The sequence below is a fragment of the Trachypithecus francoisi genome, unplaced genomic scaffold (genome assembly GCF_009764315.1).
Source record: "Trachypithecus francoisi isolate TF-2019V2 unplaced genomic scaffold, Tfra_2.0 Lachesis_group2, whole genome shotgun sequence".
Classification (NCBI taxonomy): Eukaryota; Metazoa; Chordata; class Mammalia; order Primates; family Cercopithecidae; genus Trachypithecus; species Trachypithecus francoisi.
Window position 1 is genome coordinate 35,616,715 of NW_022681465.1, and position 20,548 is coordinate 35,637,262.

Here is a 20,548-nt window from a genome sequence, read left to right on the forward strand (position 1 = left end):
TTTTTGGGAAACAAATGGAGATTTTTCCATTAGCAAAAATAAATTTTCTGAACTTATTTAGCAGGCCATTTGACTGCATTCTAGCGGTTTTCTCTGGGCAAATTCTGCAATTTTTCTGAGCTTTAGTATCCTTCTATGCAAAAATAGAGATAATAGTCCCTCCCTCAAAGTTATTGTGAGGATTGAATGAATTAACAAATCTAAAACATTTATCACACTAGTATTCAATTAGTCTTAACTATTAATTGTATGTGGAAAACAGTGGACTGTGGAAAAAGAAACAATGAAGATAAATAAGATTGAAAAATAATGGAGCCAGAAATTAATATAAGGTATGGTCATGTCTGAACTCTGCTTTAGATCACAGTGTGATTATCTACACACTGACAGAAGTTCCCCATTTGGAGTTGCAACAGAATCACTCGTGGAGCTTTCTAACTGTTACAGATGTTTAGGCTGCTCCTTATGACAATATAACATTAATCCTCAAGGGTTGGGCCAGTACACATATGTTACAAAATGTATATTTTCATAGGCTAGGGACCATCACATTTCCTACACAAGTTATCTTGCTCTTCAGTACTCCTATGAAGAGTCCTTTTGGTCCTGCTAACAGTTTTTTGGCTTTCAGGTCCTTAGATAAAATTTTATACCAAAGACAGCAGAAAAGAGTTAAAGGTAAATAAACTGTGCACAGATATTCATTGTAGGTGCTCTTGTTAGGAATAATGTTAAGTGCCTTGATAGGCAACTAAATCAGAAGCAATAAGCAGCAGACTCCTGTGGATACAAGAAATAAAATTTATGAAGCTACCCTTATCCATAAAAGGCTATTTTATCCATAGAAAGTTAAAATAATAAATGTATGTGCTATTTTAAAATAATTCACATATCTTGAAAATGGGATATTAAAGTTCATTAGGAAATAGGAGTCAAATAACTGGGATGCTTACTTTCGGAGCTAACCTAGATGTAGTCTAAGAATAAAGTAATTATCAGCAGAAATGATGCAGACTTTGTCTTTTCTGAAAGATTATACCTATTGATTTTACCTTAGGATTTAGGATTTGTTAAATCCATAGCTCTAGGTATATTGTATGGCAGATCTGACAAGCCAAGTACAACTAATCAAAAGTCACGTTTGTTGCTTGGAAACAGGTAAATCTTCAGACTTCCTGGACTCCCTGACTACACTGGGACTAGTCTACCTAAACATTAGCTTATTTATCCATGAGAAACTATTGGTCCATGAGAAGTTTCCTAGTACTGGGAAAATAATGTTAAAAAATTTGTCAGAGGGTCCAGTTAGAAGGTGAAAAGATACATTTCTTTATGAGGCTGCTGGAAGAGCACAATCTATCCTATTACAAAAAAAACCAAAAAAACAAAAAAACAAAAACACACACACACACACAAAACACCGATAGCTAGAGTAGGAAGTCTCGCTCTGTCACCCAGGCTTGAGTGCAATGGAGCGCTCTCAGCTCAGTGCAACCTCTGTCTCCCGGGTTCAAGTGATTCTCCTGCCTCAGCCTCCCAAGTAGCTGGGATTACAGGCACCCGCCACTACGCCCAGCTAATTTTTGTATTTTTAGTAGATACGGGGTTTCACTATGTTAGTCAGGCTAGTATCGAACTTTATATTTTAAGGAGGGAGCTTGAACCCGGCATGGATGAATAACAATATATTCGTTAAGAAAAATACATGAAACAAGGGAATAAGAACCAAAGTCTGGCGCTTAAACATTCTCATACTTCCTGCTTTGGAGACAAAGAATTAGAAAAAGTCAGCTGTCAGCCAAAGCTGCATGCTATGTCAAGAACTTTCTTCCGGTAGAAGAGTGAGAAGAGTCGGAGGATGAAATGAACTTCCACTCCATTTTAGGTAAATAATAATACGTGCGGGTCCAGGTTGACCTAAAATGGACTCTGGCAGATTAAGAGAAGTAACTATCAGAGTTGTTTTGCTTACTTTGCTTCAAAAAGCCTATTTAAGAAAAACCTGAGTAATTTCAACATATTCCTGGTGATATGACACGGGTACTGAAGGAACTTGCATGGTAAGAATGAAGAGAAGTGCAATTAAAAACACATATACTAGAATCTGATGCGAAAATAGAGCCAGAACACCTGGTATAGGTCCTATACTGTGGATCTACAATGGGATCTTTTGATGGGAGATGCAGCAGCCATAGTTTCTTACCAGCCAGACCTAAGTTTTAGAGGCAGTTCCTCCCCAAATTTCCTCTCTTCTACTTTTACCTCCTGTCATGTAACAAGTGACTGACATAGACAGGCAAAATATGTTAAAGACGATGAATTTAAAATATTCAATTTTTAATGTAAGAAATGGTAAGAATTAATGGAAATAACATCCATCTTAGCAAATCAAGCATCAGTTGGTGTTGAGAGTACTTTTTGCTTGATTCTTCTAAGGCACAGAATATAAAGCTGTTTATTTTAAAAGTCCTTGAAAATGATGGGATAGCCAGAGGGGTATTCAGGGAAATAATTACTCTAATTGCCCATTTTCATGGAATGGATCATTTCACTGTCTTCGTCCCTTCATTTATTTCCTTATAAGCTATTTTTCACCTCCCAACTTATGACAAAACAATCTTTTCTTTATTGCTTCACTTAATGGAAGTGGTTAGATAATTTAAAAAAAATTAGAAAAGTAAGTAAGGTGAAAATGATAAAACTATAATGATTAAATTAAAATGAATATAATTCAAACTAAAGTACCAAAGAAAAGTTACTCCAAAATCTATTCTTTCTTCCCATTTATTCTCCTGAGCTATAGACTCAACTATACCAGCTCTACTGATCTCTAATTCCTGGGTTTGGCTAATACCAATAATACCACCAAAAGGAGGTACCAAATGGGAAAGGAGAATAACATGTTTTTATTATATCTAAGGTATCACCAGTTATTTTTAAAAGTACATATAGAGTTTTAGGGTTTTAGATAAAAATTCTAACAATTTCATCAGCATGCTTTTATGTATCTAATGAAGCTAAAATTTGGCATATCAGCTTTGTAGGTGATTTTGTAGATGCATTATCAAACACTTTAATAAAAATGTGGCTTGTTATGATAATTATAACTAGATTTGCAGTATAGGGATGACTATATGAAAATAATAAAGGAATTTTCAATAAACATTACAACATTTCCATGTCGAGTTGAAGGATGTCCTTTTCAAAGTAGTCATCTAGAGAAATTGTATATTTCTAATTAAGTTGGTGCCAGTGCTGCATCCCCTTTAAAAGCAACTTGGAGACCATTTATGAAAATGATCCTTACTTTAAGTTGCCTTATTTATCAGAATTTTTTTTTTTTTTTTTGAGACAGAGTCTCGCTCTATCACCCAGGCTTGAGTGCAGTGGCACAATCTTGGCTGACTGTAACCTCTGTCTCCCAGGTTCAAGCGATTCTCCTGCCTCAGTCTCCCAAGTAGCTGGGACTACAGGCACACATCACCATGCCCAGCTAATTTTTATGTTTTTAGTAAAGACAGGGTTTCACCATGCTGGCCAGGATGGTCTCAATCTCTTGATCTTGTGATCTGCCCACCTCGGCCTCCCAAAGTGCTGGGATTACAGGAGTGAGCCACTGTGCCTGACCACTTATCAGAATTCTTACTCTTTGATTCTTACTTCTAATTAGTGTTAATGAAAAAGCTAGCTTATAAATGACAGCAGTTATTAAATAATCATTATTTCCAAGATACTACAGTATATGATGTTTTCCATGTCATAAAATATAAGGTATGGGGCCAAATTTAATCCAAACGTGTTCTGTGCTAATAACATTTTAAATTAGGGATATTTAATACACAATATCTGTAGGTTTGGCTTCTATTGGAAATTAAAAACTAAGAGTTAACAACACAGGCAAGTATTTTCTCATGGTGACTATTAGTGGAATCTGAAGAGAGGCTGATTCCTTTAGAAGAACAAATACCTTCCACTTTAGTCTCTGCTCACACATTATACATATATACACTGACATCACGGTGACTTGATTCACATGGAAAGCCAGTTGGCATATAGGTAAAAGTAAGTTTGCATTGTGGATGGCCAAATACTCCAATTTACTTCCTTGCGAGAGAATTATCTATCCTTGCCTTGTAGAACTTGGGTGCAGCCTTAGGGTTTGTTTTGGCCAATAAAATGTAGGTGAAATTGAAATTTATCACCTTGAGGCAAAAGCTAATGAACTAGCATGTGGTGCATTACGTCTGGATGCTTAGTTATGAGACAATATTTGGGACAGAGGTTTTCACATCATCTTTGGTCCTGGAGAAAATACTACAAAGAGCAGAATCATAGTTCATAACAAACATGTAGCAGAAGTGAAAAATAAATCTTTGTTGCAACCCATTGTGATTTGGAACCATATGTTAACTCTCTCTGATGCAGCCTATCCTGACTTACATGCACATTTAAATTACTTCCCTGGTCCCAGTAAGCAACTGAGTTCATGATCCATGCTTTTCCTTTAGTTCTTCTCTAACTTCTAGAATGTGAAAAATTGAATCTCAGTAAGGTTAAATAATTTGTTCAGAGATCATGAAGTCAGTCTCTGAATATAGATCTGACTCCAAAGTCTGTGTTTACTTTAATTCCTCAATCTCCTGTTCCATAACACAGTCAAGTATTTGAACTATGCCATTATTGCCATTTCTACCTCTTACTATACAGTAAAGATATAAAATGGCTGTAAAATTCACAGATTTCTGAAATATCTAATCAAAGTAGATATGTTACTTTTACATAGTAGTTGCTAAACTAGAATAACGTTTTGATAGATTTTCTGATAAATCAATTACAAATACATATATTAATTTTCAATTCTATAGTCTCATGTTTATTTTATAAACACATAATCTGGACCACTTTAAGATAATTTTAAATCATATTTATTGTTTTGCAAATAATAACCTAGACATTTCTTAATATTTTAAAAACCCCAACACAAAGTAATAAATTTGGCTTCTTTTCCCCACAAAAATGGGAAATACCTTTCAGTAAAGGAAATTTTAAATTATTTTTACACACCAGTTGGTTGCTGGAATTTATAGCTCTTTAACATGACATCAGCAAAAATAATTAGCATTAACTGATTAATACATAAAAGAAAACAGTTTACAATCATATGGTAAGCAAGAAACAAAAACTGATCAGAAAACACCATTTTATAGTAATTGTCAAACTGATAAACTATTACAGTATAGTTTATCCCCAACATCTCTGAGCCCATTGATAGAGTACTTCTATACATATAAAGATATAATAAAGGATATAGTATTTATTGCAACAACAAATTAAAGGTTGTCAAAATGTAACTTAAATACCCCCCCAACAATGATATAGTGGCTTCTTATTCCTTAAACATAGAAATTCCACTCTTTGCTGTAGAAAGATAAAGTTCTTTCATCAAAAGGCACATTCTTATCTGCAAGAAAAAGAAAAAAAAATACCATAAGTGTCCTTTCTGGAACAATTTTAAAAACATTTAGAACTATTCAGAAAGATTTGGAGGGGAAGGAAGAACATAATACAAGTATTTAAAATTATTAAAAAGAACACCAATAACACATGCTTATTTTGTCTAGATTATTTCAGAAATTATCTTTTAAACAGAAATTCTAACTTATTAAAGGAATTTTATATTTAACTACTGTGAGTAAAGACTAAGCTATATTCATAATAAAGTTTACCCTCATGTAATATTCATAAATGACTTTAGTGGACTTGAGTATATGATACAGTTGACTGTTGAATGACATGGGTTTGAACTGCATAGTACCACTTAAGTTGGTACCACTTAGATTTTTTTCAATAAATATAGTCTAAAGTTTTTTTGAGATCTGAGACAATTTGAAAAATATTACAATGAACTACGTACTTTAGAAACATCAAAAAAGGCCAGGCGCGATGGCTCACACCTGTAATCCTGTCCGGAGCCATGAGGCCCGGAATTAGCCGACCTCTGTTGCTTGATCTCTGCAAAGCGGAGACAAGATGACACATTTCCGGGTTCTTCATTACAAACCTTTCCCGCGCTTGCGCTAACCTTTCCCATGCGCGCTAACCTTTCCCGCGCGCACGCTAACCTTTCCCGCATGAGCTAACTTTTCCCGCGGGCGCAAACATTTTTCGCGCCCAGGAAGATATGCAGCCTACGGCGCAGGTGCGATCCCGCGCCCGGGAAAATTACAAACCCATGGCGCATGCACAATTGATGGGTTTAATTTGATTAAACCCAGCCTCCTCTCACCGCCCTGGCCCAACCTCTTCCCCTGCCAGCCTATATAAGGCATTGCACCGCCACCATTAAACGAGACTTGATCAGGCTATTTGTCTTGTCTCCATTTTTCGTGTTTTCTTGTCTCCTCCATTCCCACTCCCCCTTCCAGGGCCCGTTCCACTGTCCTGCGGGTCGGGACATAATCCCAGCACTTTGGGGGGCCAAGGCAGGCAGATCACTTGAGCTAAGGAGTTTAAAACCAGCCTGGCCAACATGGTGAAAGCCCGTCTCTACTAAAAATACAAAAATTAGCCAGGCATGATGGCACACTCCTGTAATCTCAGCTACTCAGGAGGCTGAGGCAGGAGAATCACTTGAACTTGGGAGGCGGAGGCTGCAGTTAGCAGAGATTGTGCCACTGGACTCCAGCCTGGGCAACAGAGCAAGACTCTGTCTCAAGAAAGAAAAAGAAATATTAAAAATTTAAGAAAAAACAGAGGGGCGGAGCAAGATGGCCGAATAGGAACAGCTCCAGTCTCCAACTCCCAGCGCGAGCGACATAGAAGACCGGTGATTTCTGCATTTTCAACTGAGGTACTGGGGTCATCTCTCTAGGGAGTGCCGGACAATCGGTGCGGGTCAGCTGCTGCAGCCTGACCAGCGTGAGCTGAAGCAGGGCGAGGCATCGCCTCACCTGGAAGCGCAAGGGGGAAGGAAATCCCTTTTCCTAGCCAGGGGAACTGAGACACACAACACCTGGAAAATCGGGTAACTTCCACCCCAATACTGCGCTTTAAGGAAACAGGCACACCAGGAGAATATATCCCACACCTGGCGGGAGGGTCCCACGCCCACGGAGCCTCCCTCACTGCTAACACAGCCGTCTGCGGCGATCTATCCGCAAGGCAGCAGCGAGGCTGGGGGAGGGGCGCCCGCCATTGCTGAGGCTTAAGTAGGTAAACAAAGCCGCTGGGAAGCTCGAACTGGGTGGAGCTCACAGCAGCTCAAGGAAGCCTGCCTGTCTGTAGACTACCGCTGCGGACAGCGCACAGCTGCAGTCCATTAGGGGAAAGAGCGGGGCCGCTGCAGACCCGAACGACTCTGTCTGACAGCTTTGGGGAGAGCCGTGGATCTCCTAACGCGGAGGTTGAGATCTGAGAACGGACAGACTGCCTGCTCAGGTGGGTCCCTGACCCCTGAGTAGCCTAGCTGGGAGACATCCCCCACTAGGGGCAGTCTGATACCCCACACCTCACAGGGTGGCGTCACCCCTGAGAGGAAACTTCCAAAGAAAGAATCAGACAGGTACACTCGCTGTTCAGCAATATTCTATCTTCGGCAACCTCTGCTGCTGATACCCAGGCAAACAGGGTCTGGAGTGGACCTCAAGCAATCTCTAACAGACCAACAGACAGTCCTTCTGACTGTCAGACGGAAAACTATCAAACAGGAAGGACACCTATACCAAAACCCCATCAGTACGTCACCATCATCAAAGTCCAGAGACAGATAAAACCACAAAGATGGGGAAGAAGCAGGGCAGAAAAGCTGGAAATTCAAAAAATAAGAGTGCATCTCCCCCTGCAAAGGAGCGCAGCCCATCGCCAGCAACGGATCAAAGCTGGTCAGAGAATGACTTTGACGAGATGAGAGAAGAAGGCTTCAGTCCATCAAACCTCTCAGAGCTAAAGGAGGAATTACGTACCCAGCGCAAAGAAACTAAAAATCTTGAAAAAAAAGTGGAAGAATTGACAGCTAGACTAATTAATGCAGAGAAGATCATAAACGAAATGACAGAGATGAAAACCATGACACGAGAAATACGTGACAAATGCACAAGCTTCGGTAACCGACTCGATCAACTGGAGGAAAGAGTATCAGCGATTGAGGATCAAATGAATGAAATGAAGCGAGAAGAGAAACCAAAAGAAAAAAGAAGAAAAAGAAATGAACAAAGCCTGCAAGAAGTATGGGATTATGTAAAAAGACCAAATCTACGTCTGATTGGGGTGCCTGAAAGTGAGGGGGAAAATGGAACCAAGTTGGAAAACACTCTTCAGGATATCATCCAGGAGAACTTCCCCAACCTAGTAGGGCAGGCCAACATTCAAATTCAGGAAATACAGAGAACGCCACAAAGATACTCCTCCAGAAGAGCAACTCCAAGACACATAATTGCCAGATTCACCAAAGTTGAAATGAAGGAAAAAATCTTAAGGGCAGCCAGAGAGAAAGGTCGGGTTACCCACAAAGGGAAGCCCATCAGAATAACAGCAGACCTCTCGGCAGAAACTCTCCAAGCCAGAAGAGAGTGGGGGCCAATATTCAACGTTCTTAAAGAAAAGAATTTTCAACCCAGAATTTCATATCCAGCCAAACTAAGCTTCATCAGTGAAGGAGAAATAAAATCCTTTACAGATAAGCAAATGCTTAGAGATTTTGTCACCACCAGGCCTGCCTTACAAGAGACCCTGAAGGAAGCCCTAAACATGGAAAGGAACAACCGTACCAGTCATTGCAAAAACATGCCAAAATGTAAAGACCATCGAGGCTAGGAAGAAACTGCATCAACTAACGAGCAAAATAACCAGTTAATATCATAATGACAGGATCAAGTTCACACATAACAATATTAACCTTAAATGTCAATGGACTAAATGGTCCAATTAAAAGACACAGACTGGCAAACTGGATCAAGAGTCAAGACCCATCAGTCTGCTGTATTCAGGAGACCCATCTCACATGCAGAGACATACATAGGCTCAAAATAAAGGGATGGAGGAAGATCTACCAAGCAAATGGAGAACAAAAAAAAGCAGGGGTTGCAATCCTAGTCTCTGATAAAACAGACTTTAAACCATCAAAGATCAAAAGAGACAAAGAAGGCCATTACATAATGGTAAAGGGATCAATTCAACAGGAAGAGCTAACTCTCCTAAATATCTATGCACCCAATACAGGAGCACCCAGATTCATAAAGCAAGTCCTTAGAGACCTACAAAGAGACTTAGACTCCCATACAATAATAATGGGAGACTTCAACACTCCACTGTCAACATTAGACAGATCAACGAGACAGAAAGTTAACAAGGATATCCAGGAATTGAACTCATCTCTGCACCAAGCGGACCTAATAGACATCTATAGAACTCTCCACCCCAAATCAACAGAATATACATTCTTCTCAGCACCACATCGCACTTATTCCAAAATTGACCACATAATTGGAAGTAAAGCACTCCTCAGCAAATGTACAACAACTGAAATTATAACAAACTGTCTCTCAGACCACAGTGCAATCAAACTAGAACTCAGGACTAAGAAACTCAATCCAAACCGCTCAACTACATGGAAACTGAACAACCTGCTCCTGAATGACTACTGGGTACATAACGAAATGAAAGCAGAAATAAAGATGTTCTTTGAAACCAATGAGAACAAAGATACAACATACCAGAATCTCTGGGACACATTTAAAGCAGTGTGTAGAGGGAAATTTATAGCACTAAATGCCCACAAGAGAAAGCAGGAGAGATCTAAAATTGACACTCTAACATCACAATTAAAAGAACTAGAGAGGCAAGAGCAAACACATTCAAAAGCTAGCAGAAGGCAAGAAATAACTAAGATCAGAGCAGAACTGAAGGAGATAGAGACACAAAAAACCCTCCAAAAAATCAATGAATCCAGGAGTTGGTTTTTTGAAAAGATCAACAAAATTGACAGACCGCTAGCTAGACTAATAAAGAAGAAAAGAGAGAAGAATCAAATAGACGCAATAAAAAATGATAAAGGGGATATCACCACCGACCCCACAGAAATACAAACAACCATCAGAGAATACTATAAATGCCTCTACGCAAATCAACTAGAAAATCTAGAAGAAATGGATAATTTCCTGGACACTTACACTCTCCCAAGACTAAACCAGGAAGAAGTTGAATCCCTGAATAGACCAATAGCAGGCTCTGAAATTGAGGCAACAATTAATAGCCTACCCACCAAAAAAAGTCCAGGACCAGATGGATTCACAGCTGAATTCTACCAGAGGTACAAGGAGGAGCTGGTACCATTCCTTCTGAAACTATTTCAATCAATAGAAAAAGAGGGAATCCTCCCTAACTCTTTTTATGAGGCCAACATCATCCTGATACCAAAGCCTGGCAGAGACACAACAAAAAAAGAGAATTTTAGACCAATATCCCTGATGAACATCGATGCAAAAATCCTCAATAAAATACTGGCAAACCGGATTCAGCAGCACATCAAAAAGCTTATCCACCATGATCAAGTGGGCTTCATCCCTGGGATGCAAGGCTGGTTCAACATTCGCAAATCAATAAACGTAATCCAGCATATAAACAGAACCAAAGACAAGAACCACATAATTATCTCAATAGATGCAGAAAAGGCTTTTGACAAAATTCAACAGCCCTTTATGCTAAAAACGCTCAATAAATTGGTATTGATGGAACGTACCTCAAAATAATAAGAGCTATTTATGACAAACCCACAGCTAATATCATACTGAATGGGCAAAAACTGGAAAAATTCCCTTTGAAAACTGGCACAAGACAGGGATGCCCTCTCTCACCACTCCTATTCAACATAGTGTTGGAAGTTCTGGCTAGGGCAATCAGGCAAGAGAAAGAAATCAAGGGTATCCAGTTAGGAAAAGAAGAAGTCAAATTGTCCCTGTTTGCAGATGACATGATTGTATATTTAGAAAACCCCATCGTCTCAGCCCAAAATCTCCTTAAGCTGATAAGCAACTTCAGCAAAGTCTCAGGATACAAAATTAATGTGCAAAAATCACAAGCATTCTTATACACCAGTAACAGACAAGCAGAGAGCCAAATCAGGAATGAACTTCCATTCACATTTGCTTCAAAGAGAATAAAATACCTAGGAATCCAGCTTACAAGGGATGTAAAGGACCTCTTCAAGGAGAACTACAACCACTGCTCAGTGAAATCAAAGAGGACACAAACAAATGGAAGAACATACCATGCTCATGGATAGGAAGAATCAATATCGTGAAAATGGCCATACTGCCCAAGGTTATTTATAGATTCAATGCCATCCCCATCAAGCTACCAATGAGTTTCTTCACAGAATTGGAAAAAACTGCTTTAAAGTTCATATGGAACCAAAAAAGAGCCCGCATTGCCAAGACAATCCTAAGTCAAAAGGACAAAGCTGGAGGCGTCACGCTACCTGACTTCAAACTATACTACAAGGCTACAGTAACCAAAACAGCATGGTACTGGTACCACAACAGAGATATAGACCAATGGAACAGAACAGAGTCCTCAGAAATAATACCACACATCTACAGCCATCTGATCTTTGACAAACCTGAGAGAAACAAGAAATGGGGAAAGGATTCCCTATTTAATAAATGGTGCTGGGAAAATTGGCTAGCCATAAGTAGAAAGCTGAAACTGGATCCTTTCCTTACCCCTTATACGAAAATTAATTCAAGATGGATTAGAGACTTAAATGTTAGACCTAATACCATAAAAACCCTAGAAGAAAATCTAGGTAGTACCATTCAGGACATAGGCATGGGCAAGGACTTCATGTCTAAAACACCAAAAGCAACGGCAGGAAAAGCAAAAATTGACACATGGGATCTAATTAAACTAAAGAGCTTTTGCACAGCTAAAGAAACTACCATCAGAGTGAACAGGCAACCTACACAATGGGAAAAAATTTTTGCAACCTACTCATCTGACAAAGGGCTAATATCCAGAATCTACAAAGAACTCAAACAAATATACAAGAAAAAAACAAACAACCCCATCAAAAAGTGGGCAAAGGATATGAACAGACATTTCTCAAAAGAAGACATCCATACAGCCAACAGACACATGAAAAAATGCTCATCATCACTCGCCATCAGAGAAATGCAAATCAAAACTACAATGAGATACCATCTCACACCAGTTAGAATGGCAATCATTAAGAAGTCAGGAAACAACAGGTGTTGGAAAGGATGTGGAGAAATAGGAACACTTTTACACTGTTGGTGGGATTGTAAACTAGTTCAACCATTATGGAAAACAGTATGGCGATTCCTCAAGGATCTAGAACTAGATGTACCATATGACCCAGCCATCCCACTACTGGGTATATACCCAAAGGATTATAAATTACTCTACTACAAAGACACATGCACACGTATGTTTATTGCGGCACTATTCACAATAGCAAAGACTTGGAATCAACCCAAATGTCCATCTGTGACAGACTGGATTAAGAAAATGTGGCACATATACACCATGGAATACTATGCAGCCATAAAAAAGGATGAGTTTGCATCCTTTGTAGGGACATGGATGCAGCTGGAAACCATCATTCTTAGCAAACTATCACAAGAAGAGAAACCAAACACCGCATGTTCTCACTCATAGGTGGGAACTGAACAATGAGATCACTTGGACTCGGGAAGGGGAACATCACACACTGGGGCCTATCATGGGGAGGGGGGAGGAGGGAGGGATTGCATTGGGGAGTTATACATGATATAAACGTCATGCACATGTACCCTAGAACTTAAAGTATAATAAAAAAAAAAAAAAAAAAAAATTAAGAAAAAAAACTATGCCATGAATGGATAAAATAAATGTAGATGCTGATCTATTTTATCATTATGATCATAACATATATACAAATCTACTACAAAATGTTAAAACTTATCAAAACTTATGCACATAAGCACAGACTGTACATGATGCTATTTGCAGCCGAGAGATAAGTAAATATAAAGATGCAGTATTAAATCATAACTGCAGAAAATTAACTGTAGTACATAGTGTACTACTGTAGTAATTTCACAGTCCCTTCTAGTTATTATTATGGTGAGTTCAAGTGTTGTTGGTATTTACTTAAAACAACATGTGACACTAATCATCTCCACCTGGGCAATTCATATCTTCAGTAAATTGTGTATTGCAGTAAAAGTGATCTCTCATGATTCTCACATAGTTTCTACTGCACTTAGTGCAATATCATAAACCTTGAATAACATGATGACACCCATACAAAATGCCACTATTGATAATGGAATTGCTTCAGCTGGAAGCAGAAAAAGTCATGACATTACAAAAAAAAGAGCTGGATTGCTTGATATGTATTGTAGATGGAGGTCTGCAGCAGGGGTTGCCTGCCATTTCAAGAAAAATGAATCCAGCCTAAGGACCACTGTAGAAAAGGGAAAAAAAAAAAAAAAAAAAACACTGTGAAACTGTCACTGTAGTTTCATCAGCAAGCACAACATCTTTGCACTTTTTTGAAATAACTTTTTATTTCATATTGAAAATTAAGTTTTTATGTGGTTGCATGATTGCTATAAGAAATGCAAACCTACAGACTCTAATATTATTTGAGAAAAAGCAGATTCATTATATTATAATCTAAAGCAAAAGGAAGTTGGAAGATCTAAAGCTGAAAAATTTAATGCCAACAAAAGATGGTTTAATAATTTCAGAACGGGGTTTGGCTTAAAAAAATTGTCAAGATAAAAGGAGAAGCAGCTTCTGTTGACCAAGAGGCAACAGACCAGAGTCCCCAGAAACCATTCAGAAAATCACTGAGGAGAAAGGACATCTGCCTAAACAGTTTTTAATACAGATGAAAGTGCCCTGTTCTGGAAGAAAAATGCCACAAATGACACTTACTCGTACGGAAGAGAAGTAAGCAGTATGATTTAAGACCGAAGGGATAGGCTAACAGTACTGTTTCATGCAAATGCAGTAGAGTTTCTCATCAGGATTGCCCTTACATACAAAGTTGCTAACCACCAAGCTTTGAAGGGAAAAGATAAACACTAGCTGCCAGTCTTTTAGTTGTACAACAAGACGACCTGGACACTGAAAACTCCTTTTCTGGATTGGTTCCATTGACGCTTTGTCCCTGAAGTCTGGAAGTACACTGCTAGTAGGGGACTGACTTTTACAGTGCTTTTGATATTGGACAATGCCCTGGGCCACAAAGAACCCCATGAATTCAACACTGAATGCATTAAAATGGCCTCCAAACACAATGTTTCTAATTCAGCTTTGAGATAAGGAGGCCGTAAGGATGCTTAGGCTCATTACACCCAGTACACTATGGAAAGGTTTATTCAACACTATGGAAGAGATCCCAATAGAGAGAACATCATGAAAGTCTAGAAGAAATATACCATTGAATATGCTACCATTTTATTGAAAAAGGCCTGAAAGCCATCAAGTGCAAAACAATAAATTCTGCTGGAGGAAACTGTTTCAAGATGTTGCGCATGACTTCACAGGATTTACAATAGAGTCAATCAAGGACATCATGAAAGAAATTGTGGATATTGCAAAAAAAAAAAAAAAAAAAAAAGGAAAAAAAGGTGGGGAATAAAAGATGTCAAGATAAAGATCTTGGAGTAATTCAAGAGCTAAGTGACATTCCAAAGGAACAATGAACAGAAAATGACTTGATTGAGATGGGTGCTTCTGAACCAGTGCCACATGATAAGGAAGAAGATGTAGAAGAAGCTGTACCAGAAAACAAATTGACAGTAGTCAATGTGGCAGAATGATTCCAATTATTCAAGACTGCTTTCAGCTTCTTTTATGACATGGACCTTTCTGTGATATGGGCACTAAAACTAAAGCAGACTGTGGAAGTAGAATTGGTACCAATAGAAACAGTTTTAGAGAAATGAAAAGGCAAAAAACTCAGATGTGTTTCTGTAAAGTTACACCAAGTGTGCTTGCCTCCCCTTCCACCTCCTGCACCTCTTCTGCCTCTACCACCCCTGAGACAGCAAGACCAGCCCCTCTTCTTCCTCCTCCTCTTCAGCTTACTCAACGTGAAAATGAGGATGAAGACCTTTATGAGAGCCACTTTCACTTAATGAACAGTAAATATATTTTATCTTCCTTATGATTTTCTTAATAACATGTTCTTTTCTTTAGCATACTTTGTCATAAGAAAGGAGTATATAATACATATAACATACAAAATACATGTTAATTGACTGTTCATGATACTGGTAAGTCTTCCAGTTAACAGCAGGCTATTAATAGTTAAGATTTTGGGAGTCCAAAAGTTACACGTGGATTTCTGATTGTGTAGTTGGTGCTCCTAGCCCCCATGTTATTCAAGGGCCAACAATAGTTATTCATTTCTATGGTTTCTATAAATACGGTTCTTTGTTCCTATTTCTAACCTTCAGAAATGAGGGTTACTGAGGCTACAAGGTACTAAGTATAATCTATAAAACAATCAATGCTTTGGATATTTATAATATGGTAACAAAAATTATCCATACTAAAGACAGGATTTCCAATAAACATTACAATGGGGCAAGTTTGCCCATTTACTCTTATTGCCTAACTAGTTTATTGTAATATAAAACTATATTTTCAACACACACATTTTTATAGATTTTCATTCAAATTATACAACTTACTTTACTACTACTTAATCTAAATCCTGGCTTCCAAAAAAATTTCTGCTAGTAAGAGTCATCATAATGAAAAGCATTTGATCAAACCAAATTAAAAAAAAAAAAGTGTGCAGATTTTACAAACTTAATAAATCTTCCTTTATAATCATCAATAACATTTAGAACTTCACTGGAAAAACATCTGAAAATGAATAATGCTCTTTTTCATCTTGTGTTATCTGAATCTTTAGTCAGGAGTCTGTAATGGTTCTCTAAATGATTAGTATAAGAATAATGAGGTTCTAATATATTTTTACTTTGAAAGCAAATTTAATCCTTTAAAAAATATACTGAAGGTTATTTTAAAAAATGAAAACAAACAAACAAAAAAACATGTAACACTTAGAATTCTATTGTATAGGCCTTGTTCTTTTAATGCTTGTAACCCATGATAATACTGATATGAATTTGTGGACTATGAAGAAAAGTCAATCTGTAAAATCAAAGTTGCAGTTTCATAAATGAGGAAAAGAACACAAAATGACTAAAACCTAATCCAAATTCTATCACTAAATAGCCTTTTGAACTTGACTATATATGAGACCCTAAGGAATATCTACAATATTTTTTTCAAATAGAAAAGAAACTACCACATAAAGAGTCTCTTAAGGTATGGTTTCAGAAAGGCTTTTTGAGACTGATAATTAACCTCAAAACATATGCAAATAAGCATAACTGTCTATTATGATCTATCAATCATATTACATTGTGTCCAACATTTTCTTGAACCTGTTTATAAGACTGTATGACCAGTTCTCTCATTTAGAGTATTTCATTCCTTGAGTGGGAATTTCATCAGAATTCCATTCTGGAAGTCTTCATGCTGTTCAGCAGCTACTATAGGAACCACCACTCCACACTCCCTCCCTGGCATCACTCAACCACAGACAAAATGTAATACTGAAGAAGGCATTCTTATTTATATGCCCAATTGGAAATATTTTTAACTCATCAAGAATTAAACCAATTCTCTTCCAGCCTTAAGCATGGTCTTCCAACCTTAAGTGAAGTCTCAAATTCCTGAACTCAAATTATCCGCCCACCTCGGCCTCCTGAAGTGTTGAGATCACAGGCGTGAGCCACCATGCTGGGCCTTCATAGGCTCTTATTTTATTAACTTGTATCTTATAAAAAACAAAACAAAACAAAAAAACCTTTAACTCAGTTGCCACCTACTCACTGAAATCCATGTTGCTATCCCTCAGTTGCTCTTTCTCAGGAATCCCATAGCAGTTTGAAAAAAGTGGTGTTAATATGGTATGAGAAAAATAGCTAAGGATTCCTACTCTCTGGAGAGGTGATATAGAAGTTGTAGAAGGTAGACTGGTTGACTCAAAAAAATGCCGCAGGCCTGGTGCGTGGCTCACACCTGTAATCCCAGCACTTTGGGAGGCCCAGGTGAGTGGATCAACTGAGGTCAGGAGTTCAAGACCATCCTGGCCAACATGGTGAAACCCCGCCTCTACTAAAAATACAAAAAATTAGCCTGGCATGGTGGCGGGCGCCTGTAATCCCAGCTACTTGGGAGGCTGAAGCAGGAGAATCGCTTGAACCTGGGAGGCGGAGGTTGCCGTGAGCTGAGATCACTTCATTGCAGTCCAGCCTGGGCAACAAGAGCCAAAATCTATCTCAAAACAAACAAACAGACAACAAAAACAAACAAACAAACTCTGCAACAGAACCAGGAGCACACAGTATAATCCTAGTGGGTCTGTTAACAGGATGCTCTTTCGGCAATAATGGCAGGGATAGAGGCTGTGGTCCAAAATCAAGCAGGACAAGCTATCCCTCACCCGTGGCCAGCAAAGATAGAAGACTGCAAGTGTGATGGTTAATACTGAGTGTCAACTTGATTGGACTGAAGGATACAAAGTATCGATCCTGGGTATGTCTGTAAGGGTGCTGCCAAATGAGATTACATTTGAGTCAGTAGGCTCAGAAGGGCAGATACACCCTTAATCTGGGTTGGCACAATCTAATCAGCACCAGCATGACTGGAATATAAGCGGCAGAAAAGTGTGAAAGGAGAGACTGGCCTAGCCTCCCAGCCTACATCTTTCTCCTGTGCTGGATCATTCCTGTTCTCGAACATCGGACTCCAGGTTCTTCAGTTTTGGGACTTGGACTGGCTTTCCTTGCTCCTCAGCATGCACATGGCTTACTGTGGGACCTTGTGATAGTGTGAGTTAATACTTAATAAATTCCCGTACATATATATTCCATTAGTTTGGTCCCTCTAGATAACTCTGACTAATACAGCAAGTATGACCTTTCCTATGAATGGTACTATATTTCAGAGTTTATAAGACACACATTTTTCACAATTTAAAATCTCTGAACTTCAGACGCATCTTTCAATTGATGGCATCTTACAATAGCTGTCAGATGGGAGCAGTTCTTACATAGTTGCCGTTGGCTGTATGTGTGGCTCAAAGCTCTTTTCATTGTTGTCACTTTGAGTGAATTATATGCATTGTTGGTATTATAAGGATGAATTTAATGAGGTTAAAATACCTTCAAAAAGTTTATTTCATGAATCACCATTGAAGTAAATTTTTTTTTGCATGCAGAAAGACATAAAAGAGAATAGTAAACTATAATTAATATCAGTGAAGCAAATATTTAGCACTAAACAATGACATTAATCCCATACATGTTTGCCAAAAACAAATATCTCTTAACATGGAAAGATACCCCGGATAAATGAAAACCCTGCTAGTTTCTGTTTTGAGAAACTATTATACACCAAACAATACAACTGCAAACATAAATTGCCAAATTCTTCAGAAGGAAAGCACAATGAAAAAGTACTGAGAGTCTAGTGTGCACAATTCTTGTATAATTTAGAAATATCACGGTCGGGCACAGTGGCTCATGCCTGTAGTCCCAGCACTTTGGGAGGCTGAGACGGGTGGATTATCTGATGTCAGGAATTCAGGACCAGCCTGCTCAACATGGTGAAACCCCATCTCTACTAAAAAATACAAAAATTATCCAGGCGTGGTGGCAGACATCTGTAATCCCAGCTACATGGGAGGCTGAGACAGGAAAATTGTCTGAACCTGGGAGCAGGAGGTTGCAGTGAGACGAGGTCGTGCCATTGCACTCCAGCCTGGGTGACAAGAGCAAAACTCTGTCCCAGTAAACAAACAAACAAACAAACAAACAAAAAAACCAAAAACTCGCTACATCATTTCACAATTTAACTGACAGCTATTTGTTTTCTTTCTTAATGATCTGCTTAAAATTAATGGTGTCTTAGATTAATTGAATAATGAAGTCTGTCTCCGAAGAACTTGGATCAATTTGAAGTGAAGAGAGAGGAGAAATAAGGAGTAGAATTTTTATCAGGATGATATTTACATCCTGAATTGACAAAATGTAAGCTGAAAATAATGGAACTAACTGGAATTTTCAGTTTTCCACCATTATAATATAAAATAAAGAAAAACTAAGAATGTTATATTCTTGCTCAACTACATTATACGGCAGTGACATGGATTACCAGTACCCATACATCTATTTCAAATATATAGTCTCACATGAAAACAAACATAAGTAACCACAACATTTAATGCCTTGATGGCTTTCAACATATTTGAAATAGGTATGCAACACATTGAGCTATGCATGCTGCTAAGCTTAATAGGTAAAAATATTTTAAAAATTAAACATTCATTCTTCTAATCACCAAAAGTGTTGAGTTTTTATTAACTGTGAGGAATATCATTTGGTACTGAATGGGATGATGGTGATCAAAAATTAGAGAAAAAAATATTAAAAAAAGAAAAACAATATCCTTCTTTATTAGTGCAAAACTATAAATAAAGCATGGAAATAATTCAGAAGGACAAAAAACATTGGCCTAGAAGGGAAGCCTGAATTCTAGTTTCATCCTGATCAATTATTTGCTGGATGTTCTTAAGTTTTTTTGATTTTTATTGTTATTTTGGATAAACTAAATAGTTTTCAATTAAGACTAAGGACTGTCTTTTTAGGGTAGTCTACAAGATTAAAACAGGCAATTACAGAGATCAAAAACTGGGAAATATTTTAGAAGTGCAGTCCAACTACATTATTTGGCAGGCAATTTGGTAAGAAGGAGGAATCAAGATTCAAGAGATTGGTCTAAGGGCATTCAGTCAATAACAGAAGCTCAAGAAGCACTTAAGTCTATATGATTATGTTCTGTTGCTCCTTATTTTATCATACTATTTCTCAGATCTGGAGGGTTTAGTCACTGAAATCTGAAGATTAGATCCTATGTGTCAAATGCTCAGTTTTCTATCATTTACAGAATTTCCACTGTACTAAAAGAAAAAAAAAAATGCTGCTCTAGTTATAGCAGTGGATTCCTATTTCTTCTACAAACAAACAGACTATAAAATAATAAACAACCAAGACATTCTACTAGTATGCACTATGCTGTATCCTACACATTTATTGTACTGGATACCTCTTCTTTCTCTACGAAACTGCTATTCATAAATAATAATGTCTTAGAATCCATGCTTTCATTCAGTGACTCCCATCCCAAATATTTCTTTTTCATCAGTAGCCAAATTTAATGTTCAGCAAAATTTTGAAAAAAATTATATAAAAGTTCTTTTTTGCTACCTGTTTAATGACAAACACAGCAAAGTTCCCTTTAAGAGAAAAAATTAAGTAGGAACGATCCTACCACCAACATACCAGTGGACAAACTAAATATACATTTCTAAAGTAAATATTAGTACTTTAATACAATCTTATATTCTATTTATTTTGACTAAGGTTAGTATTGATTCTGATACTATGTTATACCTAAC

General features: G+C 37.8%; 1 protein-coding gene across 1 annotated transcript in view; it reads right to left on the reverse strand.

Annotated features, from left to right (window-relative positions):
- Positions 1-4,902: 4,902 nt before the first annotated feature.
- FAM174A (family with sequence similarity 174 member A) overlaps positions 4,903-20,548 on the reverse strand; it is a 50,487-nt gene continuing 34,841 nt past the window's right edge. Inside the window, exon 3 of the mRNA XM_033179030.1 lies at positions 4,903-5,461. Coding sequence (XP_033034921.1) covers positions 5,458-5,461 — 4 coding nt within the window. The 3' untranslated portion in view covers positions 4,903-5,457. The remainder of the gene's footprint in view (positions 5,462-20,548) is intronic.